The 20,302-nt window shown below is 49.6% G+C and overlaps 1 protein-coding gene across 7 annotated transcripts; it reads left to right on the forward strand.

Annotated features, from left to right (window-relative positions):
- The first annotated feature begins 656 nt into the window (after positions 1-656).
- LOC120302492 (translation initiation factor IF-2-like) lies at positions 657-19,920 on the forward strand. 7 transcript variants are annotated; one of them, XM_039330993.1, is made up of 7 exons: positions 657-3,649; positions 4,106-5,757; positions 5,869-6,057; positions 7,129-7,302; positions 15,478-16,384; positions 17,191-17,655; positions 19,644-19,920. In XM_039330993.1, the coding sequence occupies exons 2-5, from the start codon at positions 5,248-5,250 to the stop codon at positions 15,505-15,507; spliced, it is 903 nt and encodes a 300-aa protein (XP_039186927.1). In that variant the 5' UTR covers positions 657-3,649; positions 4,106-5,247; the 3' UTR covers positions 15,508-16,384; positions 17,191-17,655; positions 19,644-19,920. The 7 variants fall into 7 exon arrangements, 6 of the variants coding, with proteins under 6 accessions (XP_039186927.1, XP_039186928.1, XP_039186925.1 ...); XM_039330994.1 differs by having other exon boundaries at positions 15,478-15,605; XM_039330991.1 differs by having other exon boundaries at positions 5,869-7,302.
- Positions 19,921-20,302: the final 382 nt, after the last annotated feature.

The raw sequence follows: 20,302 nt of genomic DNA on the forward strand, positions 1-20,302 counted from the left end.
CCAGTTTGTGGCAGCAGCAAAGAGCTCTTCTCTGATGCCTAGTGGTCATCCAGAGTTCTGCACCCCACCTCTGCTAGTTATTCTTCCGCCCCTCCCCTGAGGATATTATAGAGAGCAAGGAAAGGGGGAGCCCTCCCTCCTGCAAGGCAGCAGCAGCTGCCTATGTTTCTCTTTGCTCTGCTCTTGTTTGCATCAAGAGTCAGAATATGTTGTGCAGTTTCCTTCCTAAGCAGGGGGGTTGTGTGGCAAAACAATTCCTCAAACCCTTCGTTCTGAACGCAAAATGATCAATTCCCACACACCCCTTTTCTGCATCATGTATGTAAACTGTTTAATGCAGGAAGAATTTTGGACTTGAATGTTTTATTTTTTCAGAGGTGGGAAACGGCCATGGAGAAACAAGCCCCTGCCCATAAACACAACCCTGGCAGCAATCAACTACCACACCAAGGGGTGCACTAGCCGACGGGCACCTGGGGAGGCACTTGCCTCCTGATGTGGAGGCTGAGCAACTTCTTGCAGTCTGTCAATGTAACTGTCTAATGTTGGGCTCGGTCGTGCCCTGATCAGACAGGAAAGAATTTCTTGGCAGGGCACCTCAGCCACCTGGGCCCTGGAAATGACTGCAGCTCTCCAGTTGAGGCCCCAGGGGACCAAGCTATGAGTGCCATTTGCTGCTGCTGATGCGATTCGGTCTTTCCAGGAGCTCCCGCAGCTGCCCCGGCCTCCTCCTTTTGCTGAGCTACTTGCAAGGTCAGCACCAGCCCAGCCTCAGCATGGAACTGAGGTCACTCAGTGTGGAACTGAAGGCCGGATGGCCCAGGAGGCCCAGGAAACCGGCCCTGGGATACTGAGGGTGGCCTCTGCCAGGGCTCTTCTGGAATCAGTCCCCCTCCTCTTTGGCTTTCCTCCTTGGCTGAAAATGGGCATATTCTTGTCCTCAAATCACAAATCTGGCTGTGTGTTGATGTTTCTGACTCTCTCACACACCACCACCCCGGGGGCCTCAAGGGGAGAAGAGCTCCCATCATCCTAAACAGTCTTGTCTTCTAGAAGCAAAATCCAAGCACTCTTATTATGAACGAACTGACACTGTCAATAGGGGGTAAGGATGAAAACCTTGAGGGGTATCACAATTACCATTTGAATGACAGAAGCAAAGACAATGCAGTTTGAGCATACACAAAAATGAGTATAATTGGGATTTTCTTTCTGCATTATGCAGAATTTCTGAAAATTGCTTTTAGCAGATACAGAAAGGGAAGATATTGCAGCCTGCCAAGGGAAGGCCAAGGGAGAAGGTGCCCTGCCACCCAGAAACCTCTCGCTTGGCTCTACCTTTCCCAGAGCGCAGAGGCAGGTAGGGGAGAAAGGCAGGCATGCAGTGGGCAACTGAAAGAAGCCAAATTTTCTTGGCTGCCGGCTCGGTTTGCAAGGGCAGAGAGCTGGTCCATGAAATCCTTAGCTTGTGTTTGTCATGGCAAAAAGGGCTGTCTCATTTGGGCTGGGGGGAAAAGGGGGCAGAAATGCTGGCTCTGGTGGGGAAAAGCAGCAGCCTTCCATCCCTTGGTGAGAATATGTCTCTTCTCATAACCGATCAGCCGCTTGATCCGAAATTCACAGTGGAAGCCATCTCTGGGCTGCCTGATTGAATTTAAACAGGCAAATGAGGGCTTGGAGCCCCTCTCCGTTTCTCAGTTGCCCATCCCTCAAAATGCCAATCACCACCTTGTCATCCTTTTCTGCCATTTCTTTTCCAACAGCCACCATTTTATATTAAGATGAACTAGCCTGATGTGAAGTTATCAGGAAATGGAGGATGATGTGGGCAAAGGCAGGGAGGGGCGCAGGCACAGAACACAAGAGGAGGGAGGGGTGAGAAGGCAGCAGGCGGGCTCAGAGAATTGGAGGGCAGAAAATAGTAAATTGCTGCTGTCATGCTCTCCCTGGGACAGTAAAATCTGTTTCTAAAGGCTCTCCCCTGCCCTGTCTCAATTATTTTTCTTTCTCTCAACCCCCTCCCTGAAAAAGAAATGTTGCATGATAAATATCCAGAGGGCAGCTGGAGTCAATCAACAGAATGACCAGCCACAAGAAGCTCTTTGTGCCACGAACAACAGTGTCTGTCCCTCTGTCCGTCCAGCTCTTCCTTTGCAGAAGGGGACAGCGTCCGAAGCTGGGGGCCACAAGCACAGCCCTGAGTGCTGGGGGCTGTCAGATGGGCAACAGTCCCCCCCCCCAGCCACAAGAGGCAAGGCAAAGTTCTGGCACAAAGCAAGGGCCGACCATCTTCGCGTGACCCTCCCAGCAACAGGGGCGTCCTGCACACAGGCTCCAGCTCTTGGCCAATCCTTCCGGGCAAACCAGGCACAACTAGATGAGGTAGATTTATTGTGTTCACCGCATCTTGCAAGTCTGAAGGTACAAACTTCTCATTGCCACTTTTGATCCATCGATCCATTCAGCCAGGTCCTTCCTCAGTTTCTTCCCCTGGGGGGTCCTACCCATCTTCTTTGCATCTTCCCCCCCCCACCAGCACTTTTCTCCTCCATGCTTCCCACTTTCTCTTGCACTGCCCTGGCTCGGAGGGCCGAGGGGTAGACAGACGGGTCCAAACAGAATAAAATCATGCTGGGAGAAGGTAAGTCTGGCAGCAACTGCTGTCTGCTTCCCAGTGGCTGTCCAGCGGTCATGATGTCCCTTGCCGGAATAAAAGAAGAGGAGCCTTTGCTTGCAGCTTCCTGCTGTAAGGGCACCGAGGCAGTTGCTGTGGGATGACTGTCAGCAATCGGCCTCTGCGAGTAGAAAGCCTTTCTTTGCCTGTCATCGCAGTAGGGAAAGCAACAACTCCAAAATGAGTTTTGTCACGATGGAGGGTGGCCAGCATAATAACCCTCCCTTCAGATCATCTCTAGTTTCCACTCACCGGGCCAAAGAAATGAGTTCAGGCTGTTCTGCATTAACAACAAGTGACTTCTCTGAATCTGAGACCGATTCGCCATAGGCTGGCTTCATCTAGTAACCAAGCCAACTTGGGGAGGGGCTTATCGCTAGCCCCCTATGTGGCCTCACTGGCAGGGTTTTAGCTACCCATGGGACTGGGGACTGATTGGGAGAGACGGGCTGAGAGTATTTTGCGTGTGGCTAAGAAGTGTATAGCAAGTGGGAACTGCCTAGAACTGGTTATAAGATGGGCAGCTATAGAGATGTTTTAAATAAATAAACAGCTTATCTCGAGAGACGACAAAGGCAGAATTAATTCAAGTAAAAGGCTGAGGCTATACTTTCCAATAGAGTTCCTCTTCTGGTGGTCACCACAGTGGCCCTGGGGCTCCTGCTGAAGCGTTGCTCCTGGTCGGGTGGGGTTCCTGGGTCACCAAGTTCCTTGGCAGACTAAGCACCTCTGGGTGCCAAGAAATATAATGCAGAAATTGCACCCAGTACGGCTAGATTTGAGGAAACAGCTGGGCATTCCCCTGGGCTCAGTGGCCAAACTACTCTGCAGAGGGCAGACGGGACTTCGATTTGTGGGTGTTCAGAGAAGCTGCAAGAGGAATTCAAGGATTGATCTCAGCATCCAGCCATGTCTGAGTGCTTCGACTCAGATCTTCCTTCGTAGGAAACACTCCAGCTTCTGTGCAGGAAATGGGTATAAAGAGTGCATTGTAGTATAACATGGAAATTAAATCCACAGCCCTCCTCCTGAGCTTGCTAATGGCTGAAATCTAAGAGTCCAAGATTATTATTACAGTTAATTGCAGAGTCAGCCAGATGTTCAGATTTGGATTTGGCATTTTTATCCACCTATCGAGTTCTTCCCACGGACCTGGGATGGTCAGATGTTGACATCTGATGTTGTTAGAGGTATCATCGCAGGATGGAAGCTGTTCCACCAAAGCCGCCTTTTGGAATTGACTGATGGCAAATTTGTCAATGCCGAGGGTTTTCCAGTGGGGTTCCAGTTGTTTTGGGATTGTACCCAAGGCACCTATTACTACCCCATTGGTGCTACCTTTGCTTTCTTTTGCCACAGTTGTTCTATTTCTATTTGCAGGTCTTTGCATTTTATTATCTTGTCCAGTTATTTCTCTTCTGTTGTCTCCAGGAACTGCCACATCCATTATCCAGGCATCATCATCATTATAGATTTAATCTTCAATTTGATTGACAGTCTGGGACTGGTAAAAGCAGTTCAAGTCCTAATCAAGGACCTAAGAGCTATTAAGGTAAAGTCTGAGTATATTATTATTATTGTTATTTTTTATCCAGTCATCTTGCAGTTTGAAGTGACTATGGGTGCTCCAAGACCTTAGCTTCAAGAAGAAAGTTCAGACTTGTTGCAGCACCAAGCATTTTGTTGTGCAGAATTGGCTGTTTGTCTTAAACATGTAACTTGGTATTCTGTTCTGACCAGATCAGAGTCTAGGAGAATTTACAGGAGTAACTGTCGCTGCACCGTAAGACTTGCAAGAAGCTGCTTTGGGTGAGAGGGGGGGGCTGTCTCGCCTGCGTCTGCAGCACGCGTGTTGGCTGTGTCCATTTGGCTGAGGAATGGGACATGCCCTGGGTCTCCAAGCAGGACAGCAAGGAAGGGAATGACTGCAGAATACAGCCAAAAGGCCAAAAGACTCTCCCAGCAGAAAGGAAGATTTGAAGCCAAGATCTGCCTTTTCCCCAAAGAACTTCAGGGATAAATCGGCAAAACATCCTGCAGCTGAATTTTGGGTGGGGTTTTATGTGCTCTGCTTGTGCCCTTAAAAGAAAGGCCCAGGGCTCCCAGGTTGCAAGTTCATTACTGAAATTGAATTATTCAGGAAAGCTGGTTTAGGCAAAGGCATCCCTTCCTGTTTCTGCTTTCCCCCTACTTTGTGGTATCAGCAATTCACACACATATACTTTGCCTGCAAGAAGTACCGTAGTTTCAGTGAAAACGTGTTTTATTGCATAAGGGAAAACCTTCTGCTAGCCATTTTATTCATCGGGAGGTTGGACTGGATCCAGAGAGGCTGGTCTGGGCTTCCCCACAAGGGCAGCCTCCTGGAAACCCAGGCAAGGTCATCATCCTGCCCAGCATGATCCCAGGATGGAGGGTCTGAGGGAGGCCACAAAGCCAGATCTGGCCTGCGCGGTGTTTCCAGGAGCACCCCAGAGGGGCTGGAACGGAGCCTGGGAGAGGTGGCTCAAGGAGCAGGCCCTTCAGCATCGCCCCAGGCCATAGGCAGCCCCTCAGAGCAGCTAGACCTTTGGATGGAGGCCAGGGGTTCCCAGGAGTCAGGCACGGGTGCTCAGGGGTCCTTTGGGATGCAACTCCCAGCTGTGGAATGGGAAATACCATGGAAAGGGGGCCCTGGCAGGCCGGCGCTGGGAAGCAGGCGCTGGGAAGGCCTTGATACAGTCCCAGGAAGCTTCGCTGGGTTCCTCCTTGGCCCTTCACCAAAAGATTGGCGGGGTGCGGGGAGTGCAGAAAGGTGCAGAAGGTCAGGTAGGGCAGTCCCTGAGCGGAGGGGCTACGTGGCTCCTAAGGCAGCTTCTACAAAAGGCGCCTGCGGGGCGCCTCCTGCCTCGCTTGGCCTCCCTTTGGCCAGCAGACACCGCCAGAGTTTCGGTCGGGGCTCGGCTGACACCTGGATGGCGACTTCCGCCTCCTTCCCGCTCGGCAAAGTTGCGACAGGCCAGAACAGCGCGCGCGGGGGGGCTCAGCTGAGCCCGCAAGGCGGCCGGGCGCGGTTTGCTCCGGGCGACCCAGAGCCGCAGCGCGTAAGCCGGGCGTGCTTCCCTGGCCTCGGGCCGAGCCAGGCGGGAGGGCGTGCGCGTGTGCGGGCAACGGCGGGACGGAGGGGCGGCTGCCGAGGTTCCGCTTCCCTCTAGGACGGCCGCCACTGCTGCAGGCGTGTCCAGAGTCGCGGCGGGGATCGACAACCGCGCGGCCCCCGGGCCTGGGCAACCGCCGAAGCTCGCGCAGAGCGGGCGCCGCCACGGCCCGGAGACGAAGATCTGAGCCGGGAGCGGCTGCTTTGCCCTTCGCCGGCGGCGGCCCGGCTCCCTCCGCTGAGCGAGGTAAGAGGGGCGCCTTGGCGAGCCCCGAACGGGGGCCCCGGCGCGCGCTCCATCCGCGCCTGCTGCTCCCCGGTGCCGGGGCCGCCCGCTGGGGGCGGAGGGGCTAGGGCGGGCAGGCCGCGGCCCCCGAGAAGAGGGCGCTCAGCTCGGTCGCGACCCATCTCGCGCCTGCAGAGCGCAACCGGGGTCGTTGCTGCTGGCGGTCGCCGCGCGGCTGCCGCTCGCCCGCCGCCTGCCCGGCCGCCTTTCCGCTCACCTCGAGACGGGAGCCCCGGCAGCCTCCGAGCGGGGCCGGCCTCGGTGTCCTGGGCGGGCTGGGAAGAGACCCGTGCCCGGTGCAGTCCAGGACCGTTCCTCCCCACGGCGAAGCGGCAGCGAAGACGTCGGTGCGCCGCGTTTACTGAGAAGGCAGAGAGGCCGGCGTGACCCGCGGAAGAGCCTCCAGAGCCCCGTCGAACCTCGCGCGGGGAGAAATTTTTCCGCCAGTCTCGCCGTTTCCCTCCCCTGGGAAGGAAGGAAAGGAAAGGAACTGGACCCCCCCTTATGTTTTCTCAGCTGGAGCCCCTCCCCACACGATCTGATTGGGGCCAAGCCCACCGCGGTTCCCGGTCGTGCGCTGCCCAGCCCAAAGGAAGGGCCGGCGGGGAGGGGGCTCCGCACAGGGACCAGAGGCGCCCCGCTTTCCTAGGTCTGCCCAGGTTAGGCGGGGGGGGGGGGGTGGAAGCGGCCTGCGCCAAGCAAGGGGCGGCCTTTCTGCTCGGGAGACCAGGGGCCTCCTCAGCCTGCACCTCCGGGCTATTTGCCTGGCTGCTGAACGTGCCCTGTTCCTCCCGGAGGGCTAAAGGTTCTCGGCGGAGCAGGCTCGGCGTTGATCTCGGACCTCAAGCGGAGAAGGGCCTGGCCACCGAAGGGGCGCAGCTCTTGCTAGTTTGGGAGCGCTCGAGGTGGCGGGCCATTTTGTCCCCTGGTTGGAAGAGTTTTCTAAGAAAAAAAATCTAGCTCTGTCATCCGGATAATTGTGCTGAAGTTTAAGGCAAAACCCCGAGGAGAACCAATTCTGTTTTTTTGAAGGAGAGCAGGTGTAAAGCACATCAAATAAGCCTGTTTCTGCAAAGGCCTTTGCCATTCTTACTAGTGCACGCTCCAGATTTATTGATCTCTTCGTGGATCTTAGCAAACACTTCCAGTTCCTTTGGAAGACGGCTCCAATTGCTTCTGGACACCTCCTGGATTAATGAGATGCAGGTGACTGTTGCAGATGCATGTTATTGGTAAAGCAATATTGATTTAGAGTATCAGTTTTGACTGATCAATTCTCAAAAGTTGTAGAGTGGTTTCATCCAGTTTTAATACTTCAAAATAAAGCCTCATCCAAGGCTGGGCAGAAATGCCATTTAAAAGTTTCTTTGGGGTGTGGCAAAACAAAAATGTTTGATTTCATTTTATGGGACTGTAAAAAGAAAGGAATGGAGAGGCAGCAGCTGACCTGGGAGGGTGGTGTGGGAGCCTGGCGGGCAGCCCTGTGGCAGCCATGATGGCCATCCAGCCTTGGAGAACCATCTATTTTTATGAGCCTTTAGTCTGAGAGAGGCTCTCGCATGAGCTGTGGCTGCCTGTTGACATAGACCAAAATATGTTTTCCCACAGGAGGATACAACTTGCAAGAGGCACATTTATGAAACTAAAGCACCCAGATAATTCTATTCTTAAGAAAAACCTATTTCTTCTTTTGATTAGAAATCATGTTAATAATGTGTGCTTTTTTTCTCTTAGAGCAAGAGAAAGCAAAAATGCGGAAGTCTGACATCTAACACACTCTCTGTTGCTTCTTGTTTTTTAGCTTTTCCATTTCTAGGCAGAAATTGTTCTTTTCACGGAGCTGTAATATTGGAAGAAAAATATTGTTCTCTTGTCGGAAATAGCTAGTTTGATTTTTCTGGCAGATGGATAGGCTCAGGTAGTATTTTTAAGAAAGACTATTTTATATGAAAATATTTGTGACCTTTCTAATGCCAGAAAATAAATTTCTGTTGCTAATGCTTTTTATGATCAAAAAATGTGTGTTTGGTGATGTTTGAAAAATGTACAGTACCCTAAATATAACAGATTAAAATTCAGCTCTAGAATTTATTGGTCTCTTTTCCTTAAGGTCTTTGCTTTCATCAGACCTTCCTAAGACATTTATGCTCTCCAGGTTCAGTTCAGTTCAATTTTCCTGCAGAAAGACCACCGGCTGTCAGATATCCTTTTTGATGCTGCTTTTAAAAATACGATGGGTCTCCCTGTCAGCTTTGTTTAAGGTAAATTTCATATGTGAAATTTCTGCATGAAACAAATGATTTGTGTCAATGAGAAAGTGCATATTGGGAAGAGGGGGCTTTAGATTAACGGTTAGCATCTTATGCTACAAATGTGCTGCAGAGAAGGTGCTGCTAATTCCTGACATAATTCCTAATTGTGACAGGTGGCGGGGAAGACCTGCCTGTCATTCCATTAAGGACTATTAAAGTCTGTCTGTCCAAAGCCACAGATTCAAATATCTCTTCCCTCCTTTTGCCTGCTTTAAAATAACAACTGCACAAAGCCTTACAGCTTTTGTTAAATACATTGTTGGAGGAAATGTTTTCAGAAACACATTTTTCACATCTCCATTTTAAAATCCTTGTCTGATATATGTAATTTCAAGACCGACCATTAAAATGGCCTGAAAAAGAAAGCTTGCTGGAACAAAGCCTACCTCTCCTGAAGAGAGAGGCTGCTCCTCCATCTGGGTGAAGGACTGCTTCCATTGGCTGGGCTGGGCTGGGCTGTGTGCAGAGAAAGCCACCTCCCTCCCTCCCTCCCTCCCTCCTTCCCTCTCTGTCTTGAAGGAAGGGGACCTGGCCCACGCACAGGCATTCTCCCTATCGCTTCCCTGCAGTTACTTCTTTCTGCAGTTCAGGGCTGGGGGGGGGGGGACAAAGAAGGGTAGTTGTTTGGAAGGGGGGTTCATTTTTCTGGAGTGCATATTTTTAAGCCATTTCCTTCTGCATTTTGCTAATATTTCAGCTTGTTTTTTCTGAGAGACAAACTGACCTGAACCAAGTGAAGTAAGGAGTTGACAAAGTGGAAGGGAAGGATGTGAACTGGGTACTGATTGCAGATGGAGGAATTAAACCAAAGATAATGTTAGCCAAATAGGAGAATTTAATTGAAAGGCTTTTTAACCTTTCTTAAGTGCCAATTTTTCCCTTCAAAGCTCTGAGATGATAAAATACAATATCAATTATGGGGGGCTTTCCATAGGTGTTCATTCTTAAAACTCTTTTTCTTTTGCTCTCCTTTTTTTAATGGAAAGAAGATAAAGCATCACCAACCGCTCAAGAGCATTAAGAGAAAACACAAAGCAGCTGATTGTAGCATTGCCCAGAACTGTCCCATGCCCCACTGAGCAAGAGAGGCAGGCATACCTGGGTAGGACTGGCGGAGTTGGAGGCGCGGATAGTCCTTTAAAAAGATGCCCCTCTACCCTTTCCCCTAGTCTCTATGATTTCACAGAGATGCCAAAACCTCTGAGGGGAAAAAAATCACATTGACAGATTTTAATACTCCCTTTTTTTGTTTTCAGAAATTATAAACATCTGAAGGAAATGAAGGGGGGGGAATCCCTCCATGCCCAGATGCTTTCCAGATTTGCATCCTCTACATTAACTGTCCCATCCTCAGACATTCTGTTCCTTATTACAGTTGAAAGCCAGATGGGAGGGATTAATCTCAAACTGCTGGAGGTTGAAAGCCGTGAAGCCGTTGGCACTGGCACCCTTTCCCTTTGGAGTAGGGAGCTTCCTTTGGGGGCACAGCCTCTCTTGGGGCATGCCAGAAAAGGCCCGGTGGGGCAAGAGCAGCCTCTAGGGCAGCAATGAGCTTTAACTTTTAGCCCTTTTGTCACCTTGATTGGTGGCCCAGAAGCTGAGCTTGTGTGGAGGGGGAGGGCAAAGGAAAGGAGAGCAGAGCAGAGGTGGGGAAGGACAAAGCAACTGCTGGCTGGGGAAGGGCAGATCTTCCAACCCTACTGGGAGGGGGAAACTGTCCTGCTTTGGATTACCAGGTCATCCTTCCATGTCAGCTTTGTCCCTGGGCTGATATTGAGGTTGCCCCAAGGAATTTGTCACTGACCTGCTTTGTCTTCAGGATTCATGTGGACTACATCAATTTGGTGCCGGGGTCTCCTGTTGAATGAAGGGCAGGCATTCACGCCCCAGCCTGGCTTTGTTTCTGGCTTGTTGGAATTGGCAGGGAAGGTGGGCGGTGTCAGGAAGGAAGCACCTTTGGGGGCCCCACCTGCCCTTTTCCACAGATCTGAAACCCACCACGGGCAGGCCCAGAGAGAACAGAATGCAGAGCTGGCTGAAGTGCTTTGGAAAACACACTCTAGGGACCACAGCTGGTTCTGTTGGACATTTGTTCAATTACAAGACCTTGGGGGCTTCCAAAGGGTTCTGTGACTACCCCTCCAAATGCTCCCCTATGTGGTCCCCCTTGGTGGACCACATAGTCCTTAGGGAGGCCTGTCAAAGGAAGGGCTCCTCTTTTCTTGCAGGATCTTTGTGGAGGTGTTTACTTGAAAGCAAAGTGTGGCCTGATAACAACAATATGCAGGTCGGTCTTTACTACTGCTGCACCCTTCCTGGTAGTCAGCTCACACTTGTTTGCAAAGTGGGGCTTGTAAGGCATTTTCAGTGGGGAGGAAGGACTGTCTTAGTGTTAACATGGTGTATATATAGTTTGCCTTTCAATTAACCAGATTTTTCTGAACATTTACTGTTAAAATTATCCTGAGACCTGCACTTAAATTATCCTGAGATCTGCACTTAAATACATTTACTATGTATTTGTGGTATGAAAACTCTGAATATATTTGTCCTGAAGAAGATGGATGAGCTAGAAAGGTGCCTTGCAGCTTCAATTTCCCTTTTTAAAGGCATCTTGAAAGCTGCCTTCCCCTCCCCGCTTCCCTTTGATGGTCACCAAAAATAGCTCCTTCAACAAGTTTTCGGGCTTTGCAAGCGGAGGCCACGGCCTGGCCTTGAGAGGATCCTGGCCAATGGGATATAACACGGACTTGTCTCCCTTTACCCCTTAACTATTTTTGGAGTTTTGCAGAAACCAAAATGGTCCGGTTGAATGGAAACTTTCAATCAACGCACTACTTTGCAAATGATAGAATATGAATGTAAACAGATTCTGAAACTTTTAAAAGGGAAAAGGCTGGGGGAGGCTTTGGGGAAACCTCTGCCACAGAGGAGGAGAGCTGCTACTGGAGAGCTCCCTGCAGCTGTTGCTGGCCGGCTCCCTCCCTCCCGGTCCTTCCTCCTCCTGGCTCGAAAGGCCTGCTTGGCTGGCGCCCTCCTCGGCAGGGAAGTGGCGTCTGAGGGCAAGTCTCCTTCGGACTCGTGGGGGGGGGCGCCCCCTGGGAACAAGAGCCCTCGGGATCTGGGGAGGGCGGGCCGGGGGCGGAAGGCAGGCAGGCAGGCGCCGCAGGGGCCTCGAGGCCCGGCTCTCTTGCGGGCTTTTCCCGGGGGAAGCGGGCCCGGGCCCAGCCAGCCGAGTCTCGAGCCGAGAATCGCGAACGCGTCCCCGCGGCTGGCCCGGGAGGTGGCGCTGCAGTTCAGCGGCTCGGGGAGTCGCGGACTACGGCGGGCTGAGGCGCAGCGCAGCGGTTTTCCGGGCTCCCTCCGGAGACCGAGCGCCTTAAGGAATCGCCGGTGCCCGCCGAGCCGTCTGGGGCGACACCTTTGCACGTCTGGGGCAGATCGCTCCTGTGAGCGGGGGCGGCGGGCGCGCATCTGCCTGGCCGCTTTTCCTGAAGTAGAAGAGCGAGCCGGGGTCGCGGTCGCCACGGCACGATTCCCTTTTGGCTTCGGGACCGTGGCCGCTTTGCAATAGTTTAAAAAAGGGTAGGTACCGGGGCACTCGGGGAAAGGCAGTGCCGAAGAAGTCAGCTCTTCTGGATATGACAAACATCTGCAAGTGCCATTTCTGGAGAAAAAAAGCAGGCGCGATTGAAACCCAGTTCTGAATACACGGTAGAATTCAACTTTACAAAAGAACAGCGAAGCGCTATTAGGCAAAATGCACACTGGATCCCAATCTGAACACAGGTTTTGCTTTATGGATGCGCTTACCCTGTGGCTCTGAATTGATGTGTGCGCCCACCGTTTCCACGGGGATACGCTCGCCTTTCTGGCGATATGGATGTACCAAGAATTCGCTCAGTGCCTCGGTAGCTTAAAACTCGAAAAGTTTGGGAAAGCAAGCGACGGAGGGGAGTCTCTGCTTTCTTCTTCGATGACCCAGTTCTGGAGCAGCTTCCTCCCCCCTCCCCCGACCCTTGCTCTAAACCACACCTGGGGCGATAGGCGGTTTGCTTGGGCTCCCTGGTTGTAGGATCCCCGGCAGAGCCCGTGCTTTTCTGCCCACTATAAAAATGCCACACACTTTGGGAAAAAGCCCGGCCATTTATAATCGGCTTTTGACAGATGTATAAATATTAAAGGATATTACGCCACCCCAGCTGATTATGTTCCTCCCAACATTTTGCAATAAATCTCACCTTTTTATGACGAGGGAGGGGCTATTAGGCTTAAATATTTTATGATGTTTGGAAATATTCTTTAAACAGCCTAGATTTATTATTAATGATTTAAACATTTATAACAGCCTAAAAAATTCTGAGGTGTGGTTCATGCTACAGTCATAGACCGAGGTTATGCTTTCAGTGCCTAGCGTTTTCTGCTGACAGAGACCATTGTCACCACCCTCTTGGTGCTGGAAAGCTCCCTGCCTCCTTGAAAAGGGGAAGGGTCCTTCTCACTAGCCAGGAATGGGAGGAGGCTGAAGCCAAAAAGGAAATGCTGATGGCCGCTGCATCCAAACCTCCCACTGGCTGTTTTGGGTGGGCGCTCCCAGGTGTCCCCCATTTGGTTCAGGGTTGTGGCAAATGGTGTGTTGGAGACTAATTGGATGCTTCTCTGAGGGCGGCAGAGCTTGGGGATGCACTGCTCTGTTTACAGAGGCTACCTTTGGTTTAAGGTAATAGATTTTGTGTGTGCGCGCGCGCGTGTGTTTGTGTGTGCATGCGCACACACATAAATGAATTTAGTCTTCCACAGTGACTTGGACAATGTAATGAATATGTGATATCAGCAACAGCCAGAAAACGGGATGCACCTTTCTTCCCGTCACCCTTCTTCATTCATGCCTAATAAACCAAAGGCTATCAGGGTGGTGAGGGAGCCCAACCAAAAGGGGCTGGTCAGAACAGCAGCTCTGTCAAAATCCAGAGTGATTTGGGTTAGGATTTTTTAAACACTTCCATGCCTTGACAGGAGCTGCCTTGGACTGTGAGACATAATTGGTTTACCTGATCTTCAGAACTCAGTTAAATTGGAATCCAGACATCAAAGATCTTTTCCCCAGCTGAATGAAACTTTATCTATTTCCTCCAGTTGTCTCAATTTGGCAAATTTTACCAGACAATATATTTCCCAACCTTTGAAAACTTTCCCAAACCCACAGCACCAGCACAGACACACAAGGGAAACAGTTGTTCAGCCATAGGTGTCTCCTCCTTGGTGCTGTGCTTTTCCACAAGTGCAAACACATTTATGATACGTTTATGTCTTTGTTGGTTCTTACTTGCTCTGCAGTTCTCCATAATTGTTCTGCCGTAGCACCATATGGCCCTTCTCACCAAAGATCAGGGCTCCAAAGGCTGGAGTCCAAGATACAGGGAATGGGAGGGTGGGCTGCTGTTTGCCTTTTACCCCACCCCTACCCCCGCGCCTTGTTAGATCCTTTTTGCAGCATGGATCTAAGGATATAAATCTAGTTTAAAACAAGACAGCAAATCCTGTTTGCTTGTTTGTTCGGTTTCTTTTGCTTGGTGAGAGCATGAGCTAGCGTGGTTTTTCCCTTCACTCAACCTGTGTCTTTGCATTGCTAGGCTTGGTTTCAAATGGCATTTAGCTGAGGTAACTAAAGAAAAGATAAAACACCGCCTACTTTTTTCTTGCTTGCACCCTTTGTAGGAGAAGGAGGAAGGAGCAACTGCAGTGGGGCAGCAGCATTTGCAAATGCGAAACAGGGGAAATCCTTTTTGTAAGCATGAAAGGAGGCAAAATTACACAGATAACAAAGTTTACTTCTGCACAATTACATTATCTGGGATTTTAGCTGCCTCTCTGGAAAAGAATGTTGGTGCTAACACTGAAGTTGGAACTCAGCTGTTGATGCCTAGCAGAAGCCGTGCTGATTGGGTGGTGGGGAAGGACTAATGGATCACAGCCCCCCCCCCCAAAGGAGCCAAGCAACTGACCATGGTCCTCCCTTTGGAAACCTGCCTCTGGAAAGGGGCAACCAGCTGCAGCAGCCAAGAAATTGTTCTGCAGCCAGCCCTGCTGGATGACATGTCATCTCCTATTTCTGGCACAGCTCTGTAGTATTATTGATATTATTGTTATTATTCCATCCCCATCCCCACCCCCACTCACGAGCTGCCTCCCCTCTCCAAGCAAATTACCTCTACCTTTCTGTCTGCTAGTTCTGGAGCCAGAGGTTTAAAATGCTTTCAATCTCCATGTCCTGCTGAAAGGAGCCAAAGTGGGGGCAGGGGGGGCCCTGTGGCCCAGCAAGGGTCTTGGCTGCGTCCCGTCCCCCCCTCTCACCCCCTTCCTTGGAGAGAAGCTGCAGCATCTGAAGACTCTGGCACTCATTCAGGGAGGTCAGCATCGTTTCTTGCTTTCAGGCAGTTATTAACAGCGGTGCTGTTTGCAGAGGAGTCCCAGCTGTGGCCTTAGCAAAAAATGTTTTGCTTATTAGTGCCCCATAGCAAAAAAAGCAGCTGAGCACAGAATCCCTCCTCCCTTCCCCAGGACAGAAGATGTAGGGCTGGGGAGAGGCACAGGGGAGAAATTACATCCGGGGAAGGGAAGGTCTGCTAGGACAGCTCTTTGTTGTTGGAGGAAATGCTGGATTTGGATGCTTGAAGAGAAAGCTGCTAATTTCAGGGACTCTTGCAAATTAAGGAAGACTGTGCTGCCAAAAGCCTGGGAGGGAATTGGGGAACCCTGTGGCTTTTTCGGGCAATGTCACAGCCACCCCTTTGTATGTCCCTCGTGCTTTTTTTTATTGTCCTCTCAGGGTGCAGAATTTGAACTTAATATTCCATGAAATAAGCCACTGTAATCACGTTGGGTTAATAGGCCTCTCCGCTCCTAAGACGTTACAGCCTGGCTGCATCATTAAAATTTTCTTGTGGATGGGCGTTTTAAAATGTCACCTCAATGGCTGATGGAAGCCTCTACAGGGGGAACGACAGCTTCTCGGATCTTAATGGGGTTTTCATTTTGTCCTGTGAATTTTCCACATTTCTCTTTTCAGAGCCAGATTGTGACTGATGGCGAAATCTGATATGAAGAAGGGCCATCAGTGGGGAAGATAAGCAAATGGGCATCCTGAAGCCATCCTCTGGAACTTTGTGAAGACCCATTCGCTAAGATATCTCTATGGTTGGTTGCATAGCCAGATGTTTAGCATGGCCTTGGCATTTTTATCAACCTATCGAGTCACCATTATTATTATTAACCACATGATCAAGACCGTATTTGAGATTGCCGAGCTTTTCTGTCCAAGGCAGGCCCAGGTGGCGATTAGGGCCACATGAAATGAACCTGGACTTTTTTCCACTCAGGGAACAGCTTCTGCCCCCTCCGAGCAGGGTCCGGTCTGCTTAGCTGGGTGGAGAAAGGGTGCCCCCCACCCTAGAAGAAGATGGCAAATTCAAGGGAGGGGCTGGCTGCAGTCGGGGGGAGTAGAAGAAGGGGGTCTGGGACGAAGCACCCACCCTGGACTTGGGCTTCCAGTCTCCTCCTCCTCCTCTGTGGCTGCTGTGGCTGAGCCCTGTGTTGCCCAGGGAAGCTCAGGTGGGAACAGGATGGCCAGGCATTGAAGAAGCCCTGCTAAGCCCGGCCTTTTGGGACTTCCGTTCCCCACTGCACTCCCTGCTCTTGTCTGCTTCGGTCTTAGGGCTGAAGTGAGTTCTTTCCATGGAAAATGCAGGTTAGGCAGCCCCAAGGCCTTCTGGGGACTGCTGGCCTTGGAAAGAGCCATTGGGAGGCTGAAGGAAGAAGCTTCTTCAAAGACAGCAGATTCCCAGGTCAGCTTTCACCATCCTTCTGGTCAGCGTTCCAAAGCAGCAGGAACACAAGTACATTGAAGAAAATTTCTTCTGTTTACCATCTTTCTTCGGAATGCCCGACAACAGATTGTGCTGGCTGGGGCATTTTAAGTAATTAAAACAGATTATTTCCTTTTTTAAGAGTCAACTATTTATTTTAGTGTTCAGAAATTGGGTAACTTCCAGAAAACTTCTGGAGAGCAGGCCTGCTGACTTCCATTCTCTCAGCCCAGAGGCTGCCCCCAGGAGGATTGGGAGCACACCCAAGGCTCTCCAGCAGCCCCACCAGTGGGAGATGGATCAGGCTGGGGCTGGTGCGGGTCACCAGGCCAAATTGGCACTCCTGCCTGTCAAAAGGTGGGCTTGGTGCCTGAACACTGGCTGATCTGGGGTGTTTAAGTCAGTGGGATCCACTGTCAATAATTTAAAGGATGGAGTCAAAAGAGCAGCGCTGAAACAGATGGAGGGACAGGCGGAAAGACCCATGTACAAAATTCTCCTGCCATTTTGTTGGGTCTAAGCTCACCCCCAAATAGGGATTTCTTATTTCTTCAGCTTCCTTACATGGTCTTTCCTATCCTGGAAAGAAAGATGAGGAGGGTGGAATATGAGTTGGTGAGGGAGAAGCCTATTCTCTGCTTTGGCTTTTTAATCCTTTCTTTTTAATATCTGTACTTGCAAAGGTTCAAGAGTTGCAAGGTTCCAACTTAGCAGCTATTCTCCTTCATTTACTATGGAAGCAATAGGTCTCATTTGGGACACCCTCTGTAATAGCTAAAAAAAGTAAAGTGTCATTGAAAAGTTAAGGTTGCGTGGTCACACACACACACAAAAAAGGTTGACTGTCAATGTGATATGTCCTCCTGAGTGACTCCCTCACTCATACAGTTAACCGACACAGATTTTTTTTTGTCTAGGATACTGAAAAGGAATTGTGATGCTTCCCAGGGGGATTCCTTGCTTTTCACTCATGGTACCAGTTAGAATTCCTTGCAGTTTGGGGACCAATACAACTTGGAGGCATCCTGTGCCTAGATCTGCCTCCCTCCTTTCCAGAAGTATCAAGACTTTGAAAACAAGTGGAGGGTTTGGAACGGTTGTGGGCCTGAGGAAACTTTTGCTCCTGTCTGCATCACAAATCCAGGGAGGACCTTGCCTTAGTTTTCAGATTCTCCATCCAGGAGGAAGAACTTATGGACTGTTCACATCCTTCCCTTGACTGGTTGAAGGCCCATGAAATTGTGATACTCCGAACAATGGGCACATGTGACTCTCACAAGAATCTCAGGGTCTCCTTTTGTCACCTCATCCTAATGGGGGCTCCTCTGGTAAATCCATCACCTGCCTTTCTGAGGCCTCTGTTTGTTGCTGTTCCTCTTCAGGTAAAGGCCTGGCGTTGCATAATGTATGGTTATGATCGCTCTTGGTCCACCCCTTGCATGCTTGGTACTTGGTACTTGTACCAAGTACCAAATCCAGCCATGTTAAAAAGATTCTGTGAATCTGAATGGACCACCTTTGGTGTAGGGTGGCCCAAAGAGGGATCGGCGAATCCCGAACCCGTGGCACAGGTTCATCAAATTGTGACTGGAAGTGGTCATTGGGACCAATATCCCTATATAGACCAATGGCAGATAAATATTGAAGAAAAGCCTCGATGGTTAGCAAAGTGTCAGACAGAATGTGCTAAAATATATTTGGCAAACCAAAAAGCCAAACCTGAGACAAAAGCTATGATTTTGAGTCAGGAAGACAGGGAGGAAGTTGCCAGACCCCCGCCCTATGTTTCTAGAAGAGAAGAAGGGGGGATACATCAGCAAATTCCACCCCCTTCAGTTGAAAGAAATGAAGTCCATCTTCAACCAAAAGCCGGTGTGAAAAGAAAGATAAAAAAAGATAAAACCGTTCAGAAGAAAGATCAGGACTTGGATAGCGATGACAGCAAAACATCAGTTTCTAGTCGAACTAGAAGTAAAATGGGGGTAAAAACAGAAGAAATGATAGCCCCTTTAAGCAAAGGTTTGGTCCCTGGACCAAATAACACCAGTATTCTTATGCTCCAGTATGTTCCCTTTACAACTACTGATCTACTTAATTGGCGATGGCAATATGGACCATTTTCAGAAAAACCTCAAGAAACAATAGACCTATTCTCCACCATTATTCAGATGCATAACCCCACGTGGGATGATATGCAACAGCTTATTTCTACTTTACTGGATATGGAAGGGAGAGAAAAATATAGATTAGGGAAATTAAAAGTGCTTGCCCGCCGACACCCCGAGGGGGGAGTGAATTATCAGGCAAGCAGAGATGCCGAAGCGGTAGAAAAAAGACCAAACTGGAATGCTAACGATGCACAGCACCAAACTTTGTTGCAGAATTACCGGCTTTTGTGTTTAGAAGCCCTGAGAGAAGCTGCAATTCATCCAGTTAATTATGCTGCAGTAACTAGTATTTGGCAAGATAAAAATGAGTCACCAACCGCTTTTCTCAGCCGACTGATAGAAGCTTATAAAGTAAATACAGGTCTTGATATGGAAGTGGCTCAAAATCGCCCACTCCTAATTGAAAGATTTATCACCCAAAGTGCCTCAGACATAAAGAAAAAATTACAATGCACAGAAGGTAAAAATGTAGCAGAGATTATAGAAATAGCTCAGAAGGTGTTCCGTAACCGTGAAAAGGAAGAAGAGTGTAAGTCAGATCAGAAAGAGAAAAAGAACGTTGAAATGTTAGCAGTGACCTTGGGGGGAATGTGTATTGGACCCAACAATGTGCCATCTGTGGACAGGAAGGACACTGGCAAAGGGAGTGCTCCCAGAGGAATGGCCAACCTAGGGGACAATCTTGCCAGCATGGAAGAGGATGAGGAAGATGATTTAGAGGGACTTTCCAGAGAAGTTGCAAGGGAAGCTTCAGGGAAAGAGGGTATCCAGCCTATCCCAATCAGACGGAAGAAAGAGAAGAAAACATGATCGGCTTAGCCGATATGGAATGGGGAGACTGAAGAGGACAGGGTTCTATGGTCCCACCCCCAGAGCCCATTGTTAAAATACGGGTGGGAGGACAGATTGTCCCAATGTTAGTTGACACGGGAGCCACCAGATCAGGCCTAAATAAATCTATTGGCAAGCCATCAAACCAGATCATCTAAATTCAGGGAGTATCCAGAGAAACTCAATCCTGACCACTCCTGGAACCTCTAACATGCCAAGTGGGACAAGGAATCATTAAACATCAAATTTTATATGTCCCAGACTGTCCGGACCCTTTATTGGGAAGAGATTTGCTTAATAAGTTAAAAGCAACAATTTCCTTTGACAATAGAAAGGACCATATAATGCTGTCATGTGTTCTCCTTTGGCAGTGAAAACCTTGGAGGGAAAGTCCTGGATCTACTGGAGAGATTGAAAGCAGCTGTACCTGCCGATCCAGTAACTTACAAGGTGGATAAAACTGACAAACCTTTGGTGTTGAAATTTACAAGAAATACACCCTGTCGAACCCTACTGGCAACGGGTTCTCAACACATGGTGTGAAGAACACACCTTGCTGAGACACTCCGGAAACTGTCTCTCTACACACGGTGGAAGATATGAGGATTCTACAGCTCGTAATATCTGTTATTATTTAATATGGGGAATATACACACACAAAGAAAGAACAAAAACACAGGGAAACCAGGGTTGTCAAAACTGTATCAAGATTACAAAACAAGGAAGCCAGATAACTAAGACTTTGATTTATTATACAATGAAACTAGAAGGGTGCCAAGATAGCTCCCCTAGCTCCTGTACATACAATAGAACTATATATAAAGTTTGTAGAAAAAGGGTCCAAGATCAGTGTTATAACCCGAAGTCTGATCCTGATCATTGGGCCTTACAAATCCGAACACATAGAACAGAAGGGAGCTATAGGGACCAGACACTATTAGGGATCTCTCAATGGAAATCCAGCTCACACTCCAGTTTTAGCGTCACTTTTGATGTTTGTAAGGCAGCTAATTATTGGGCTGCAATAGAT

This window comes from Crotalus tigris, unplaced genomic scaffold (genome assembly GCF_016545835.1).
Source record: "Crotalus tigris isolate CLP2741 ecotype Arizona unplaced genomic scaffold, ASM1654583v1 scf7180000024433.1590703, whole genome shotgun sequence".
Taxonomy (NCBI): Eukaryota; Metazoa; Chordata; class Lepidosauria; order Squamata; family Viperidae; genus Crotalus; species Crotalus tigris.

Excerpts from the sequence above, each read along its gene's own strand:
- LOC120302492 (XM_039330991.1), top strand. The coding sequence starts at position 5,248 with ATGGAGGCCAGGGGTTCCCAGGAGTCAGGCACGGGTGCTCAGGGGTCC. Across the intron at positions 5,758-5,868 it reads GCGACCCAGAGCCGCAGCGC|GACGGCCGCCACTGCTGCAG; the intron begins GTAAGCCGGGCG and ends GCTTCCCTCTAG.